The 14,945-nt window shown below is 19.6% G+C and overlaps 3 protein-coding genes across 4 annotated transcripts in view; 2 read left to right on the forward strand and 1 right to left on the reverse strand.

Annotated features, from left to right (window-relative positions):
* On the forward strand, positions 1–6,628 carry LOC100872982 (kinesin-like protein Klp61F). Its single transcript, XM_031919591.2, has 17 exons — positions 1–184; positions 556–703; positions 771–920; positions 1,679–1,839; positions 1,952–2,101; positions 2,543–2,779; positions 2,868–3,243; positions 3,333–3,604; positions 4,042–4,181; positions 4,268–4,359; positions 4,493–4,834; positions 4,934–5,161; positions 5,288–5,467; positions 5,546–5,768; positions 5,853–5,974; positions 6,051–6,403; positions 6,498–6,628. Exons 1-16 carry the CDS (start codon positions 120–122, stop codon positions 6,336–6,338), a joined length of 3,174 nt encoding a protein of 1,057 aa, XP_031775451.2. The 5' UTR covers positions 1–119; the 3' UTR covers positions 6,339–6,403; positions 6,498–6,628.
* Positions 6,629–6,917: 289 nt separating this feature from the next.
* Positions 6,918–10,943, forward strand: Vps52 (vacuolar protein sorting 52). Of its 2 annotated transcripts, none has more exons than XM_086912529.1 (9): positions 6,918–7,747; positions 7,938–8,113; positions 8,219–8,603; positions 8,672–8,854; positions 9,041–9,166; positions 9,256–9,440; positions 9,540–9,624; positions 9,711–9,914; positions 10,023–10,943. In XM_086912529.1, the coding sequence occupies exons 1-9, from the start codon at positions 7,514–7,516 to the stop codon at positions 10,446–10,448; spliced, it is 2,004 nt and encodes a 667-aa protein (XP_086768655.1). In that variant the 5' UTR covers positions 6,918–7,513; the 3' UTR covers positions 10,449–10,943. The 2 variants fall into 2 exon arrangements, with proteins under 2 accessions (XP_086768655.1, XP_086768656.1); XM_086912530.1 differs by having other exon boundaries at positions 7,351–7,604.
* Positions 10,890–14,945, reverse strand: part of LOC100872864 (uncharacterized) — a 36,700-nt gene continuing 32,644 nt past the window's right edge. The window contains exons 6-8 of the mRNA XM_086912528.1: positions 14,230–14,431; positions 13,116–13,337; positions 10,890–12,408 (exon numbers count right to left, since the gene is read on the reverse strand). Of these exons, the coding sequence (XP_086768654.1) occupies positions 12,320–12,408; positions 13,116–13,337; positions 14,230–14,431 (513 nt within the window). The 3' untranslated portion in view covers positions 10,890–12,319. The remainder of the gene's footprint in view (positions 12,409–13,115; positions 13,338–14,229; positions 14,432–14,945) is intronic.

Genomic DNA, 14,945 nt, shown 5'->3' on the forward strand with positions numbered 1-14,945 from the left:
TAAAAGTTTTGTTTGTTAAAAATCGATATAATCTCTGAATAATAATTTTAATAATAATAATAATAATAATAATAATAATAATAATAATAATAATAATAATAATAATAACAATAACAAAGATGAATGATACACGAAGTGGAAAGAAGGAATTATGTCAACAGATACAAGTATTTGTTCGTGTTAGGTGAGTGAATTTCATTTTTATTTCAAGAAATTAGCTATTAAAAGGTAAAAAAAATAAAAAAATTATTTTAATAAATAATAATGATACTTGCTAGATAATTATTATTATATATATAATAATTACATAAAATTTAAATTTTTGTATATGTATATAAATTTAATTTATATTAATGAGTTAATATATGTTATGTAATAAAATATTAGTAGAATATATAAATTACGAAAATGTATATTTCATATGTTTAAAAATTATAAAGTTGACATTAAATCATTAATATTAATATTTGATATATATGATATATGCCATTGAAATAATATATATTTAATAAAATATAAGTTCATTTTTTATAATAATTCTAATTTTTTTTAAAGGCCTATAAATAATTCTGAGAAAAATGATAAATGTACAAATATATTAGAAATTCCTAATGACAAAGAAATAATAGTTCATGAACGTCCATATGATAAAATTTCTAAAAAATTTAAATTTAATAGTGTATTTGGATCTTCTGCAAAACAGGTATATTTTATATTTAATGAACATATATAAATAAAATATAATTTATTACATATTTTTTAAATAATAGATCAATGTATATAATGTTGTTGTTAATCCATTATTGGAACAAGTTTTGGCTGGATATAATTGTACAGTATTTGCATATGGTCAAACTGGTACAGGAAAAACATTCACAATGGAAGGAATTAACAAGGAACCAAGTTTATATTGGCATAGTGTAAGATATTTTTTATTATAAAGTAATTTATAAGGAAGAATTAATATTAACAATTTCTTAAATATAATAAAATAATAATTTTAATGAAATAATGAAGAAACATATTATATGATATATAATATTTTTAAAAATATTCGATAGTAAATTATATATGAATATTTTTAAATATATATTTTTGAAAATGGAATTTATAATATTAATATTATGATTAATATTATAATTAATGAATTATTATGATTTCAAAATAGCTATTATATTATTATTATTTTTATTATTATTATTGTCTATCATTTTATTATTATTATTATCTCTATCATTTTTAAAATATAATATGTTCTGACAATTTTTATTTTATATTTTAAATAGTGTCAATAATTATATCTCATTTGTATATTTACATATAAATAAAATTTTTAAAATTACTAAATTTTGAATATTTATATTTTTATCAAATCATTCTAAAAATTATTAAAAAACAGATAATGGAAGAAAAATATTTACTAAATATTACGAATTGCTTTATTTTAAAATTTTTGAAAACTTAAAACATTAAAAAAATTTATTATAATATTTATAAAAAATAGAATATTTTGAAATAATTAATTATTTCAGTAAGTTTTAAAATAAAAATATAATATATTATTAGAATATTTGAATTAGAATATTACTAGAATTATAATATATTATTAGAATGTAAGATATATATTATATATTATATTATATGCATAATATTCAGATTTGAAACAAAATAATTATAGGATTCATCTGCTGGTATGATACCACGTTCTTTAAGTCACTTATTTGATAAGTTGCAAGCATTGGAAACACAAGAATATACAGTTAGAGTTAGTTTTCTTGAACTCTATAATGAAGATATATTTGATCTTCTATCAAATAACCATGATGCATCTAAATTAAGGTAAATAATATATATTTTTTAAATATATATTATATATAAAATGACATTATTTTATTAATTTTTTTTATTTATCTAAATTTTAAACAAATCTAATATAATATCAATTAACTAGACTATATGAAGATGCATCAAAGAAAGGTGCAGTAATTGTACATGGATTAGAAGAAGTAACAATACACAATACAAGTGAAGTTTATAAAATTCTTAAGAAGGGATCAGACAAAAGACAAACAGCTGCAACATTTATGAATACTCAATCTAGGTTATTATTTATTATTGAAGTTAGTTTTTAAGTATAAGAAATATTTATAAATTTGTATCTAAATATAAATGCTCAGTATTTAACATGTTGATAAATGCTAGGAGATGCGAGAAAAAATAAAAAAAATTTTCTTTATGCTCAAATATATCTTATATTGACAAAATAATTCATATATTAATAGTGTATATCTTTGTATATTTTTATATTCTTTATATTTTGTCTTATATTTTAAGTTGTAAATGTCATTTGAGAAACAATACTTTTTAATTGATACATATCTAATTTGTTTTATTTAATTTTTTCTCGTATCTTTCATATTTTATTAAGTATTTAAGATATTGTATATTTATAAATATTATATTATACAATTGTATATACTATATATACAATTTTAATTTGAAGTAGTTTAATGATTTTAACAAATGAAATTTTTGATTTTAGTCGATCTCATACAATATTTTCAATTACTGTACATATGAAAGAAAGCACTATAGATGGTGAAGAAATCTTGAAAACAGGAAAACTAAATTTGGTTGATCTGGCAGGAAGTGAAAATGTAGGAAGATCTGGCTCTGTTGATAAAAGAGCAAGAGAAGCTGGTAATATTAACCAATCTTTATTAACTCTTGGTAGAGTTATTACAGCTCTTGTTGAAAGAGCACCACATATACCTTATCGGTAATAAAAATAAATATTCTATTTTTTTTATAAAATTAATAAATATATATTATTGATAATTGTATATTTTATATATTATATTATTCAGAGAATCTAAACTTACAAGATTGTTACAAGAATCATTAGGTGGTCGTACAAAAACATCAATTATTGCAACTGTATCTCCTGCTAATATTAATCTTGAGGAAACATTATCAACTCTAGATTATGCACATCGTGCGAAAAATATTACTAATCGACCAGAAATAAATCAAAAACTTTCAAAACGAGAATTTTTAAAACAATATACAGAAGAAATAGAAAAGTTACGAAGAGATTTATTAGCTACACGCGAAAGAAATGGTGTTTATCTTGCAGATGATAATTTTAAAGAAATGCAAACATTAATTTCACAACAGAATAAAGAAATAGAAGAAAAAATTAATCATATAAAAGCACTTGAAAAAACTATGCAAGATAAAGAGGTATTACATTTTTATTGCAAATTATTTTATAACAAATGAAATTTTATTATTCATTTCATTCGATTTTATTATTTATTTTTTCTTTTTAGAAAATATTTAATGAACTTGAATCACAAAATATTGCTCAAATGAAAGAATTGGATGAAATTAAAACTAAATTAAATAATGCTACTGATGCTTTACAGTCAACATATAATCGATTAAAATTAACAATACAAGAACGAGATGAACAAAAATATTTAACAGAAAAATATATGAATACAGAACAATCTTTATTAAATCAAGCTCAAACTTTAGTAAGCGTTGTAGATACTGCAATAACAGATTCTTATAGATTACATGATAAAATTGAACGGAAAAGGTTTGAATATCATATTTATATTTTTTAATATATAATTTTTTGATACAGAATAGGATTTTCGTATTTATTTAAATGAATTTAATATTCATTTGAAAAATTTGCATTCAAATATATATAATCTATTCATAAAATCTAATCCTGAAAATTTGATGCTAGTTATGATAAAACTAATAACTAACTAAATTAAGTATACGAACATCACCTCATATAATAAATAAAATATTATTCATAAACAAAAATATTATATCATAAACACAAATATATATGTATATATATCAAATAGAGTTTGCTATTATTCGAATTTCGCGAAAATCTTGAAATTAATTTTGCAAATAATCTTATTCTATTTTTAAAAATGTAAAAAGACTTATCATAGAAAAAATAATTTATATCTTATATCCATGTTTCAATAAATTTTTGATTGGTTTTCTTTTTAGCGAAATGGAACGAAAATTTGAAATCCTTGGTGAAGGTTTAAAAAATAATGTTTCTGATTGCTTACAAAATATTAAAAAAGATGTATCTACATATGGTGAAAAATTGAAGGAGCTTTTCACATCAATGAGAAATGATCTTGGTAATAAAACTTTTTTATAGAAATTCATTTTCTTTATTAATTTTTATTTTTGTTTTTATTTTTTGTGTATGTGTTTTTATTTATAGAAACTTCTATTAAATATGAGAATATTGACATAGGAACAAATATTCCAAATCAATCTGATACTAATAATTTAAAAAAAAATATAGATGAATCTGTAAGTAATGTATCTTATATTTTATTTATTATTATTTTATTTATCTTTTTTTATCCTTAATTATAAAAATTTATAAAAATTTATTATATATGTATCTTTTTATATCTATATATTTTTTTCTTTTTTATTTTAGTATTCAAATTATCAAAATTGGATACAAAATGAAATGAAAAATGCGGCAAACACACTTGAATCTGAACATGAATTAATGAATATAATTTCTCTAAAATTGGCTCAAGACATTGACAAAATGATAGAAAATGAAATAGCTAAAAACTTACAAATTATAAGAAATAATATATCTGAAAAATTAAAACAAACTTCAATTTCCTTAAAAGAAATGATAGATTCAGTTTGTACAGAAGAATTAAAAAGTTATAATCATATAAACAAAAATATTAAAAATATTATGGAAAATATAGAAATACTTCGTAAAAAGCAAGAATTCAGTCAGAAACAACAATCATTTATAAAAGTATAAAAAATATAATTTATACTATTATCTTATTTTGATTTTTATATTATATTATATTATATAATATAATAAATTGATTATATTAATTTATATTTATAGATGCTGAAAAATGTATTTTCGCAATTCAATAATTTAAATAAAAGTCAGGAAAAGTATTACTGTACTGCAATTAATGATTGTGATTATGTTAGTAAAATTTGTAATGAAATTGGTGACCAAGCAACAACTAATTCTAATAAAAATACGAAAATGATGAATGATTTGAAAGATCATATACAAAATGATATAGAGAAAATTGAAAGTAACATTATTGTTGAAACAAAAAAGGTAATATCATATTCAAGTTATAATTTTTATTTTAATAAAGAAGTTGAATCTTTTTATTGCTTTTAATATGAAATAAATTAATAAGTTCAATTTTGTATTTTTATTTTATTTTATTTTATTAAATAGAATGAAGAAATTGCAAATAGAATTACAATACAAGGAAAAGATTTAATAAATGAATTAAAATCAAATGTAAATGAAAGTTATAATGTATTGAAGCAACACAAGAATATTATGGAATGCAATGTTAAGGAAACACAACTGAAAATGGATATAGATAAGAATATAGCTTTTTCGTTAATTGATGTAAATTTATATAAAGTTTTATTTAAATTTGATTTAATGAAATATTAAATATTAATAAATAGAATGTTATATTTTTAGGATGCGTACAAAATAATTTCAGATGCAAATAAAAATCATGCAGAATTTGTGAGAGATAAAAGAATTAAAATTTCTGATATTTCTCAAGAGATATCTATAAAATTAGAAAATCAAATAATGGATTCGTGTGTACAGAATAATAACTTTGTGGAACAATTACAAATGACAGATAATGAAATCAACAAATTTTTTGATAAAGATGTACAACGCGATATTTCAACAGGTTTATTATTATTTTATTATTATTATTTAAAAAAAAGAAAAAATATATTCAAATTATTCCTTATTTTATAAATTTTATTTTTAGGATTAACACCTGCTAGAAAAAACTTTTCTTATCCTCGTCAGTTTGTAGCAACGTCACCACATGAAAAAATTCTTAAAAGATTTAGAGAAACCACAAAAATTCTTGAAACAACACAAGATGATGTAAGTAATGATGCATAGATACAGAATATTTTTAATATTATCTTATATATTTCTATTATGTTTTTTACATGTTAAGTGTGCGCAAGAAGATATGTCTATGAATGATGAAACAATATTAAAGCAAATTGCAAATTCAACTGCATTATCTGATATAACATTTGTATCTTCTGGAGCTGATAATACAACAACAATTAATAAACAAACTGATTCAACTATATTATCTGATGCAACATTTGTATCTTCTACAGCTGATGATATAACATTTACTGCATCTATTTTTAATAATGATGATTTATCAAAGCGTACTAGCTCTTCTGATTCTATAGATTCTCCTATTGAAAATGTTATACATAATATAACATAATGTTATATATTTTATCTTATAATATTCAATTTTATATTTAGTCTGAATAAGCATTTAATTCAAAGGTAAAAATTATAATTTTTATTAATTTTTTATTTTCATAAAATATTTATAATGTGCATAATATATTGTTTATAATTTTCTTAATTTATTTTACAGAACAAAAAAAAGAAGAAAAATGACAACTATATCTTAATATGTGAATACAATGAATAATATGTAGATTTTTGTAAAACTCATAAAATATTAAATTTATTAATTTTTTTAAATAAAAATGAAATGTATATATATATTAAGATTTTTAATTGTAATAGAATCAAAATTGATTATAATATGTAATATAAAATTATTTTATTAATATAAATATAAAGAGAAAAAAAAAACTATTTTTTATCATATATAGAGATTATATATATCATATGATATATATAATATAATATATAATATGATATAATTTATATAATATGATATAATAATAATCATTTAACAATCCGTAATTTAAAATTAAATTTGAATTTTATGAATTTGATATTTGAAAATTCAATTGAAGTAAAAAAAAAAATCGATCATAAAAGAATTAGTATCAAGTTTTAGTTAGAAAAATTGATTTCATCTGGCATGAGATAAACTTCTTTGTCTTTGTAACTTCTCTAACTTTGAAGTCCTATTCTCAAAAATTTGTAAGGATAATAATAGATGCTGAAGCGGATTATAATATTATATTATAATCTTATTATAATTTTTTATAATCTTCATTTAACTTCGCGATAGTTATTACTTCCGATACAAATATGTATTATAATATTGTAATATAAAAATTTATAAATTAAATTATAATGTCAAAAGTTCTCTTAATACGATAAATTTTAATAAATTTTTAAAATTAATTTTGCGTGATCGATACTTTCGATATTTTCAATGTCCAAATTCCATAATATTTTTTTTATATTTTATTTGTAGTGATATATTCGTAGCCAACTCTATCCTATATTTTATCTATGGTTTTATTTTGGATTCTAATAAATCTAGTGAGGATTATCTGACTATCTGATTGTTTGTGATAGTTTAAGAGTAGAAAAGGTTTGAATATTGAGTAATGGCACTTATTATTTACTAACATATGTAAAATTAAATAAATATTAGATTGATGAAAAAATAAAGGAAAAATTTATAAAATGTCTGGTGAAATCGATATTTTTGACGATAATGAGTCGCAATTACCACAAGATCTTGGAGATGACGTTGTTCAAGAAGTTTTAAAGACTGGTACAGATTTACGTCAATATTCTAGACAGATTGAAAAAGAATTAAAGGAAGTTGAAAATAAATCTATTCAAGATTATATAAAAGAAAGTGAAAATATAGCGAGTTTACATAATCAAATTGCTGCATGCGATAATATTTTAGAGGTTAGATTTTAATAATATAATGAATATAAAATATAAATATCTATAATTTACAATTGAATTTTATTTAAAATTTGAAAAATAATAATATATAATTAGAAATATACTTAGCAAATTTGTTACTTTATTAAGTTTGATTACAATTTATTGAATTTTGCATTTTGAAGATGTAATTTGATATACTTTTTTCCAGAAAATGGAATCTATGTTGATGAGTTTTCAATCAGACTTAGGAAGTATTAGTTCAGAAATACTTTATTTACAACGTAAATCTGTAGCAATGAGTCAACAATTGTCTAATAGACAAATAATTAGAGGACCTCTTAGTCAATTTATTGAAGATATGACAGTGTCAGAAGCTCTTATTGCGTAAGCATTAATAATTGAAAAATAATTTTTTATAAAAACTTGATATTTTCAAATATAGAATTTATTATAATATAATAAAATTTATAATAATTTATAATATTGCAGGGGAATTATGGACTCTCCAGTAACTGAAAAAGAATTTTTAACACAACTGCAAACATTAAATCATAAAATAAATTTTGTAAAGGAACAAAGTTTTAAAGAAGCAAAATCATGTTTAGATGTAAAAGATATATTAGAGAAACTGAAAGTGAAAGCATTAGCAAAAATTAGAACATATCTTTTAGAACAAATTTATAAATTTAGAAAACCAATGACAAATTATCAAGTGCCACAAAATAACATGTTAAAGTATAAATTTTTTTTTGAGTTTATTTTAGCAAATGAAAGAAATGTAGCAGAAGAAATTTGTGGAGAATATATTAGCACAATGAGTAAAATATATTATTCATATTTTAAGTCATATTCTTCAAGACTAATGAAATTGCAGGTTAGTAAAATATAATGATAAAAAATTTAAAATATGATTAAAAGAACAATATTTATTAAATTATATAGTTTGAAGAAGGAGCTACTAAAGATGATCTCATGGGAGTTGAAGATACTGCTGGGAGAAGTATTTTTCATAAAACCATATTAAAGCATAGAGGTACGGTATTTTCTATAGGTAACAGAGGAGATGTATTAACTTCTCAATTGGAAGCACCCATTATAGTACCTCATACTGCATTTAAAATAAGAGTAAATATAAAAATTTATAAAATATATTTTTTATTTTTAAAATAAAATTATATATGTAAATATATATGTAAATGTATATATAAATGTAAATTCAATCATTTTCTAAAATTATTTTTATTTTACAATTATTTTATCATATATAAATATATATCAATATATATCAATTTTATTGATTTTTATTTATAGTATCATTATGAAGCCTTGTTCAGAAGTGAACAATATGCTCTTGTAGATAATGCTTGTAGAGAATATTTATTCTTAACTGAATTTTTCAAAGTACGTGGTGTGCAGGCAATGGATATTTTCAATCAGGTAAAATGAAATAATATAATATTTTTCTCTGTTATGTTAATGATATAATGAGAATGAATATATAAAGTTATATATTTTTAATTAAAAAGGTAATGGGAAAAACATTAAATCTAATGGTGAAAAATTTACAATCTTTTGTGGAAGATTGCTATGATACTATCGCTTTATTCCTCTGCTTACATTTAGTAATGCGATATCGATTGACTTGCCATAAAAGAGCAGTACCTGCTTTAGATAAATATTGGGATAATATGACATCAGTAATTTGGCCTAGGTATAAATAAATAAATACATATTTAAATCAGCATCAATCAATATATGTATAGTATAATTTTTAAATGGAAATTTAAATATATCTTTTTTGAATTTTTAGATTTGAATATGTTTTTCAATTGAATATTCAAAGTATAAAACATTGTGATCCATTAAAACTTACTCAAGAAACAGGACCACATTATGTAAATTTATAATATTAAAATTACAAATATAATTTAAATTTTTAGAAAGCAGCTTATTTATAAGAGCTTACAAAATTTATTTATAGATTACAAGAAGATATGCAGAATTTAGTGCTGCAATGGTTAGTGTAGTTGAAGGATTTCCTTGTGAAGGAGCCACTCAATTATTAGCAGAGTTAAGAGAAGCTGTACAATGTTTTCTGTTAAGAATGGCTGCTACATTTTCTACTAGAATTCAACAACTAGTTTTCCTCATCAATAATTATGATTTAGTTCTTGGTGTATTAATGGTAAATATATATTATACTATATTAAAAATAAATCAATTTTATAATATAATTATAATTATTATATTATTAATAATATATTAACAATATAATTATATTTTTTATTTTTAGGAAAGAACACGAGATAATTCAAAAGAAGCAGAAAGTTTTCGTGATCAATTAAATGCACGATCTTCAGAATATGTAGAAGAAATTTTAAGTCCACATTTTGGAGGTATAATACAGTTTGTCAAAGAATCTGAAGCTATGATCGAGAAAGGTCAAACTGATGAATCAAAAAGACAAGAGGGGAAAGCATTAGCTCTTGTGCAATCTTTTACGAATAATTGGAAACGGGCATTAGAAGAAATTAATCATGAAGTATTGAAATCTTTTCCTAGTTTAGTACTTGGTACAGCACTTGTACAACGTGCAATGACACAGCTAGTACAATATTATCATAGATTTCATAAAATTTTACCACCAAATGCTCGAACACAATTAACAAACTTTCATCATATAATGGTAGAAATGAAAAAATATAAAGCAAATTATTAAAAAAAAGAAGAATTTTATTTCTATTTAAATTATATTAAAAATAAAATAGAATTATAAATATGTAAGATTAATTTATTATTAAATTTTATTAATCTAATAATGTAAATATTATATTTATACATATATGTATGTATATTTATAAATGTGGAAATGTCTTATATAAATACATTTTATTTATGAATCATCTTTATAGATATTAAAAATATATTACGTTTGATGATTGCAATTGAAGAAAATTCATACAAATTATTATATTCGATATCATTCAATATCATCAAAACTAATATTGAAATTAATACTAAAATTAATAGTAAAAGGAAAAGTTTAAAAAAATTTGTTGTAAATTTATTAATATTGTAAAACATAAAATAATATTTTATTATTTTATTTTTTTACCTATCATTAATTAATGGAATAATAAAAATAAGATTAGAACACAAATTATGAAAAACATACTGTACATTTATTTATAAAATAATACATACTATCATAGTACTAATTGTAGTTTATTACCTTTCTATACAATTAAGTAATTAGTTTTCACATTTATATATATATGACTCATGAATATGAGTCTATAACTCAGGTAGCACGAGACAATCAACACATCTATATTACATAAATTCTAAAATTTTCTTATTTATATATTTATATATTATTTTTAAATTTATGTAATTTTGCAATATTTATGGCAAATCGTGTTGATTTATTCTCATTATTAACTTATATAATAATTATAGATTTATTTTTTTTTTCGAAATTACATATTATTAATTACATATAAATAGTTTCAATTATTTGCAATTTTTTTGAAAAAAAAAAATATTTAAAATATATTTCAAAATAATTTTTAAACAATTTTAAACTTTCATACCATGGTATTTAACATAAAAAAATTTTTATTTACAAAATTTAATTTAAATATTTAGTACATGAGATATAATTCTTTATTATTATTATTTTTTTATTATTATTATATTTTAACGTATTTAAAGATTATAAAAAGGTTTTTCCAAACTATAAAGAATTTTTCCATACTTTTTTTTCTATACTATATTTATATATATCTATAATAAGAATCAAAATAAATTATCAAAAATATAACTATCAACATAATAAATTTCTGTGATTTCTAATATTGATAAAATTAAAAAATTGATAATATTAAGTAAATTTTCAATTTCAGAATTAATTTATATCATAAATTGAATAAAATAATTTATTTTTTTATGAAAATGGGAGTTATATATATCTCTATCTCAAAAGCTATTCAGATTGAATTTATTCTTTCTTTGGAATAAATCTCTGAATTGTGAATAAGATTCTATTTCTTTTATATTTTGATCATATAGTTTTGTTATATTAAGATAACTCGAACTATTAAATGAAGTATAGTAATCATTAGAATTTATCGCATTAATCTTAAATTGTTAAAAATTGAAGGTTTGTATATATCTAATAATTAACAGAAAAATTAACTACATACATATGTATGTACTTTATAATAAGTATTTAATTCTTTGCGATTTACTGTAATAATCTCTTCTAAAAATTTCAAAATTTTCTTTTTTTTTTAATGTGGAATTTCATCTTATTTATCAATATTATTTATTTCTAAAAATAAAACATTTATATTAGATTAATATTTTTTTTAGTAAATTAAATTTAAATTAGATTATCTCATATGAGATCTTATTACTTTTTTTTTAGTAAATCACAAAGAAGTAATGATTTTTGTTTAACTACTATTACTATTACTAACTTAAAGTAAGATATAATTATATAAATAATTTTCATATTTTGTAATTGAAATATGTATTTTTGTATAAGACGCATAATTTTTCAAAGTAAATTTAATTGCTGTTGCACGATTATAATATACTGTCAATTGCGTGTAAAACTCCATTTGTTGCTGGTATATTATGCGTTATTACATGTGCTTCATTTATTCGTACTCGACCTGAAACAATATAGGAAAGTTTAGATAGTTTAATGTTTTTTATATCATAAAATTTCTTTCTTGAAATATTTCATAATGATATGTATTAAAAAAATTAATTTAAAAATAATTAAAGAATTCAAACAAAAATGATATAAAATGATATCAAAATTTTAAATTTAATTGTAATTGCAAATAAAGTGAATTAATTGTAATAAAAAAATTTGTATGATTTCAGAAACAAAAATTAAAAAAAAATTAAATTAAAAAAAAAATATATTTTTTTTATTTTTAATATTTATAAGAAAATTTTTCATTGATAAAATTTTTATTCTATGTATATTTAATGTAAATTATTTTATAAATACATACAATGTAATTTATTTAAAAATAAATATTTGTAAATATTAAAAATAAAAAGAACTATCTCAAATGATAAAATCAGATAAAGTAACTCAGTCATAAAATATTATATTCCTACGAACATTTTATGATAAAAAAAAAAATTTAATTACAAAATAAGAAGAATTATTACTTAACAATATATATGTATGAAAATATAAATATTATATTATATATAAATAAGAAGAATTTATTATGTTTAATTTATTAGTGTTTATTTATATACTCGAGAAATTTTTTTCAATTTGATTTTTTCAAAAATTGGTTTTTCAATGAATTGCATTACTATTAACGAAAAGAATGAAATTCGATATTTTTTTACTTACCGCCATTTTTGTGAATATGGAGAGGCGATTGCGGACGAAGAGTATCTTTTTGTAGATAATACCTCATTCCAGCTGTATATAAAGTCGATGGAATTATATGTCTCGAAATGATTGTTTTTGCAGCATCTGGTCCATCTTCTTCTGTCCAAACTGGTGTTCCGTCTTTCGAAGTTGATTCGAAAGCAGAATCCGTTGGAGCGAAAACAGTGAAAGTTTTAGGTCCTGTAAAGATTATTTTCTTGTTATTAATAATTACTCATCTTTAATTATTTTAAATATCATTTTAATTATTAGATTATTTAGTTAGAAGTTAATAAATATTGACAAGATTTAATATCACACATATATACATGTATAAGGTATTCCCTGATATAAAATAATGGAATCTTTAGATACAAAAATGTTTTAAGATCATATATATTCTTTTTTATTTCAAAAAAATCTAATTTGGTGTAAGATACTTCTTTCTAAATGAAAATGTATCAAATATATTAATTTTTTAAATTATTTATTTTTAATTATATATTTTTCTGAATGATTGCAATTGATGCAGATTATTTATCTATTATAAAAAAGAAACTATTAAATTATTTATTTTTTTATTAGTTCTTTAAAAACTTCATTAGATTTTTTTCTTACATTTATTTTAAACATAATTAAATTAAATTTTTGAGTTAAATTTTAAACATAAATTTATTAACTCATTAATAATATTCATTAATTCAAACATTCAATTCATTGTTTTATTTTTTACTTATATTATATTGGTTTTATATTATTTTTTTCATAATGATTTTTTTCTATCTAATTGCACAATTTTAAAAAAACTTAAAAAAAATTAAAGAATTTATAACATTATAATAAACTATATTATTATTAAAACAATTTTTTTTAAATTTGTGTTTTTAAATTATTACTCTAATATATTTTTTTTTATCTTGATATAAAAATATTATATGAATTACTCTATTTATTTTAATAAATATTAATATTAATAATATTAAGTTTAAAACAATATCTTATAAATATCTTTTTTTTTAAGAAGTTTAGAAAAAAATAAAAGATTTTTTTGCAAGTATTAATTTGGATTTAACATTTTTTTTTTTTTAGTTACCTGATAAAGTATCTTGAAGACCTGATATGTAAAGCAGTTTTAAGAAAGTGGTGAATCTTCTTTCACGATCAGCCTGTAATGTTTGTACCAAATCGCCAACCGGAAGTGGGAACATTACCCTATCTACGGCATGGGCGATGCCTTGAGGTATTTCGATATCTCGTTTATTTGAGGCCACTTTTGCACCATTAATTGTTGTCACCTGTTTGTAAAAATGAATATAAAAGTAAAGATAATATTGTTTTATTCTTAGATCAAAATTAATTAAATTTATATATATATATTTTTTTTTATTAAAAATTAAATAGAAAAATTAAAAAGAAACTGATAAATGATTAATTTATTTGATATTTTATTTGATAATTTATTTGAAAGTTTACTTTTAAAATATTGAGAATTAATTTCTAATATTAATTAAAATATAAAATTAACCCAGCTTTTTGAAAAATTTATATTTTAAAATTAACAATAAAAGAATTTTTTTTCTTAATTTGTGATTAGTTCTTTTAATATATCAAGAATTTTCAATGATTTTAATACATGTTTTTGATAATTATTGAAAATATATTGTTTATGATCTTTTTATAAATTACTAATTTCGATTAATAAAAACAGAAAAAAAAATTAATTAAAAAATTTTATGAAAAAATTTTGAAGAGAACCTATGCAATTGAAAATTACGATTATTAATATTTCCGTCACGTCTGAGGATCAAA

The sequence above is a fragment of the Apis florea genome, unplaced genomic scaffold, assembly GCF_048593485.1.
Source record: "Apis florea isolate Af1SG1 unplaced genomic scaffold, ASM4859348v1 contig_3391_pilon, whole genome shotgun sequence".
NCBI classification, from domain to species: domain Eukaryota; kingdom Metazoa; phylum Arthropoda; class Insecta; order Hymenoptera; family Apidae; genus Apis; species Apis florea.

What these genes read in the sequence shown, in the direction of transcription:
- LOC100872982 (XM_031919591.2), top strand. Translation starts at nt 120, where the DNA reads ATGAATGATACACGAAGTGGAAAGAAGGAATTATGTCAACAGATACAA. An exon ending in TTGGATCTTCTGCAAAACAG is followed by an intron (nt 704 to 770) that starts GTATATTTTATA and finishes TTTAAATAATAG; the next exon opens with ATCAATGTATATAATGTTGT. An exon ending in GCACCACATATACCTTATCG is followed by an intron (nt 2,780 to 2,867) that starts GTAATAAAAATA and finishes TATATTATTCAG; the next exon opens with AGAATCTAAACTTACAAGAT.
- Vps52 (XM_086912529.1), top strand. Translation starts at nt 7,514, where the DNA reads ATGTCTGGTGAAATCGATATTTTTGACGATAATGAGTCGCAATTACCA. An exon ending in CAAGACTAATGAAATTGCAG is followed by an intron (nt 8,604 to 8,671) that starts GTTAGTAAAATA and finishes TAAATTATATAG; the next exon opens with TTTGAAGAAGGAGCTACTAA. An exon ending in ATACTGCATTTAAAATAAGA is followed by an intron (nt 8,855 to 9,040) that starts GTAAATATAAAA and finishes TTTTATTTATAG; the next exon opens with TATCATTATGAAGCCTTGTT.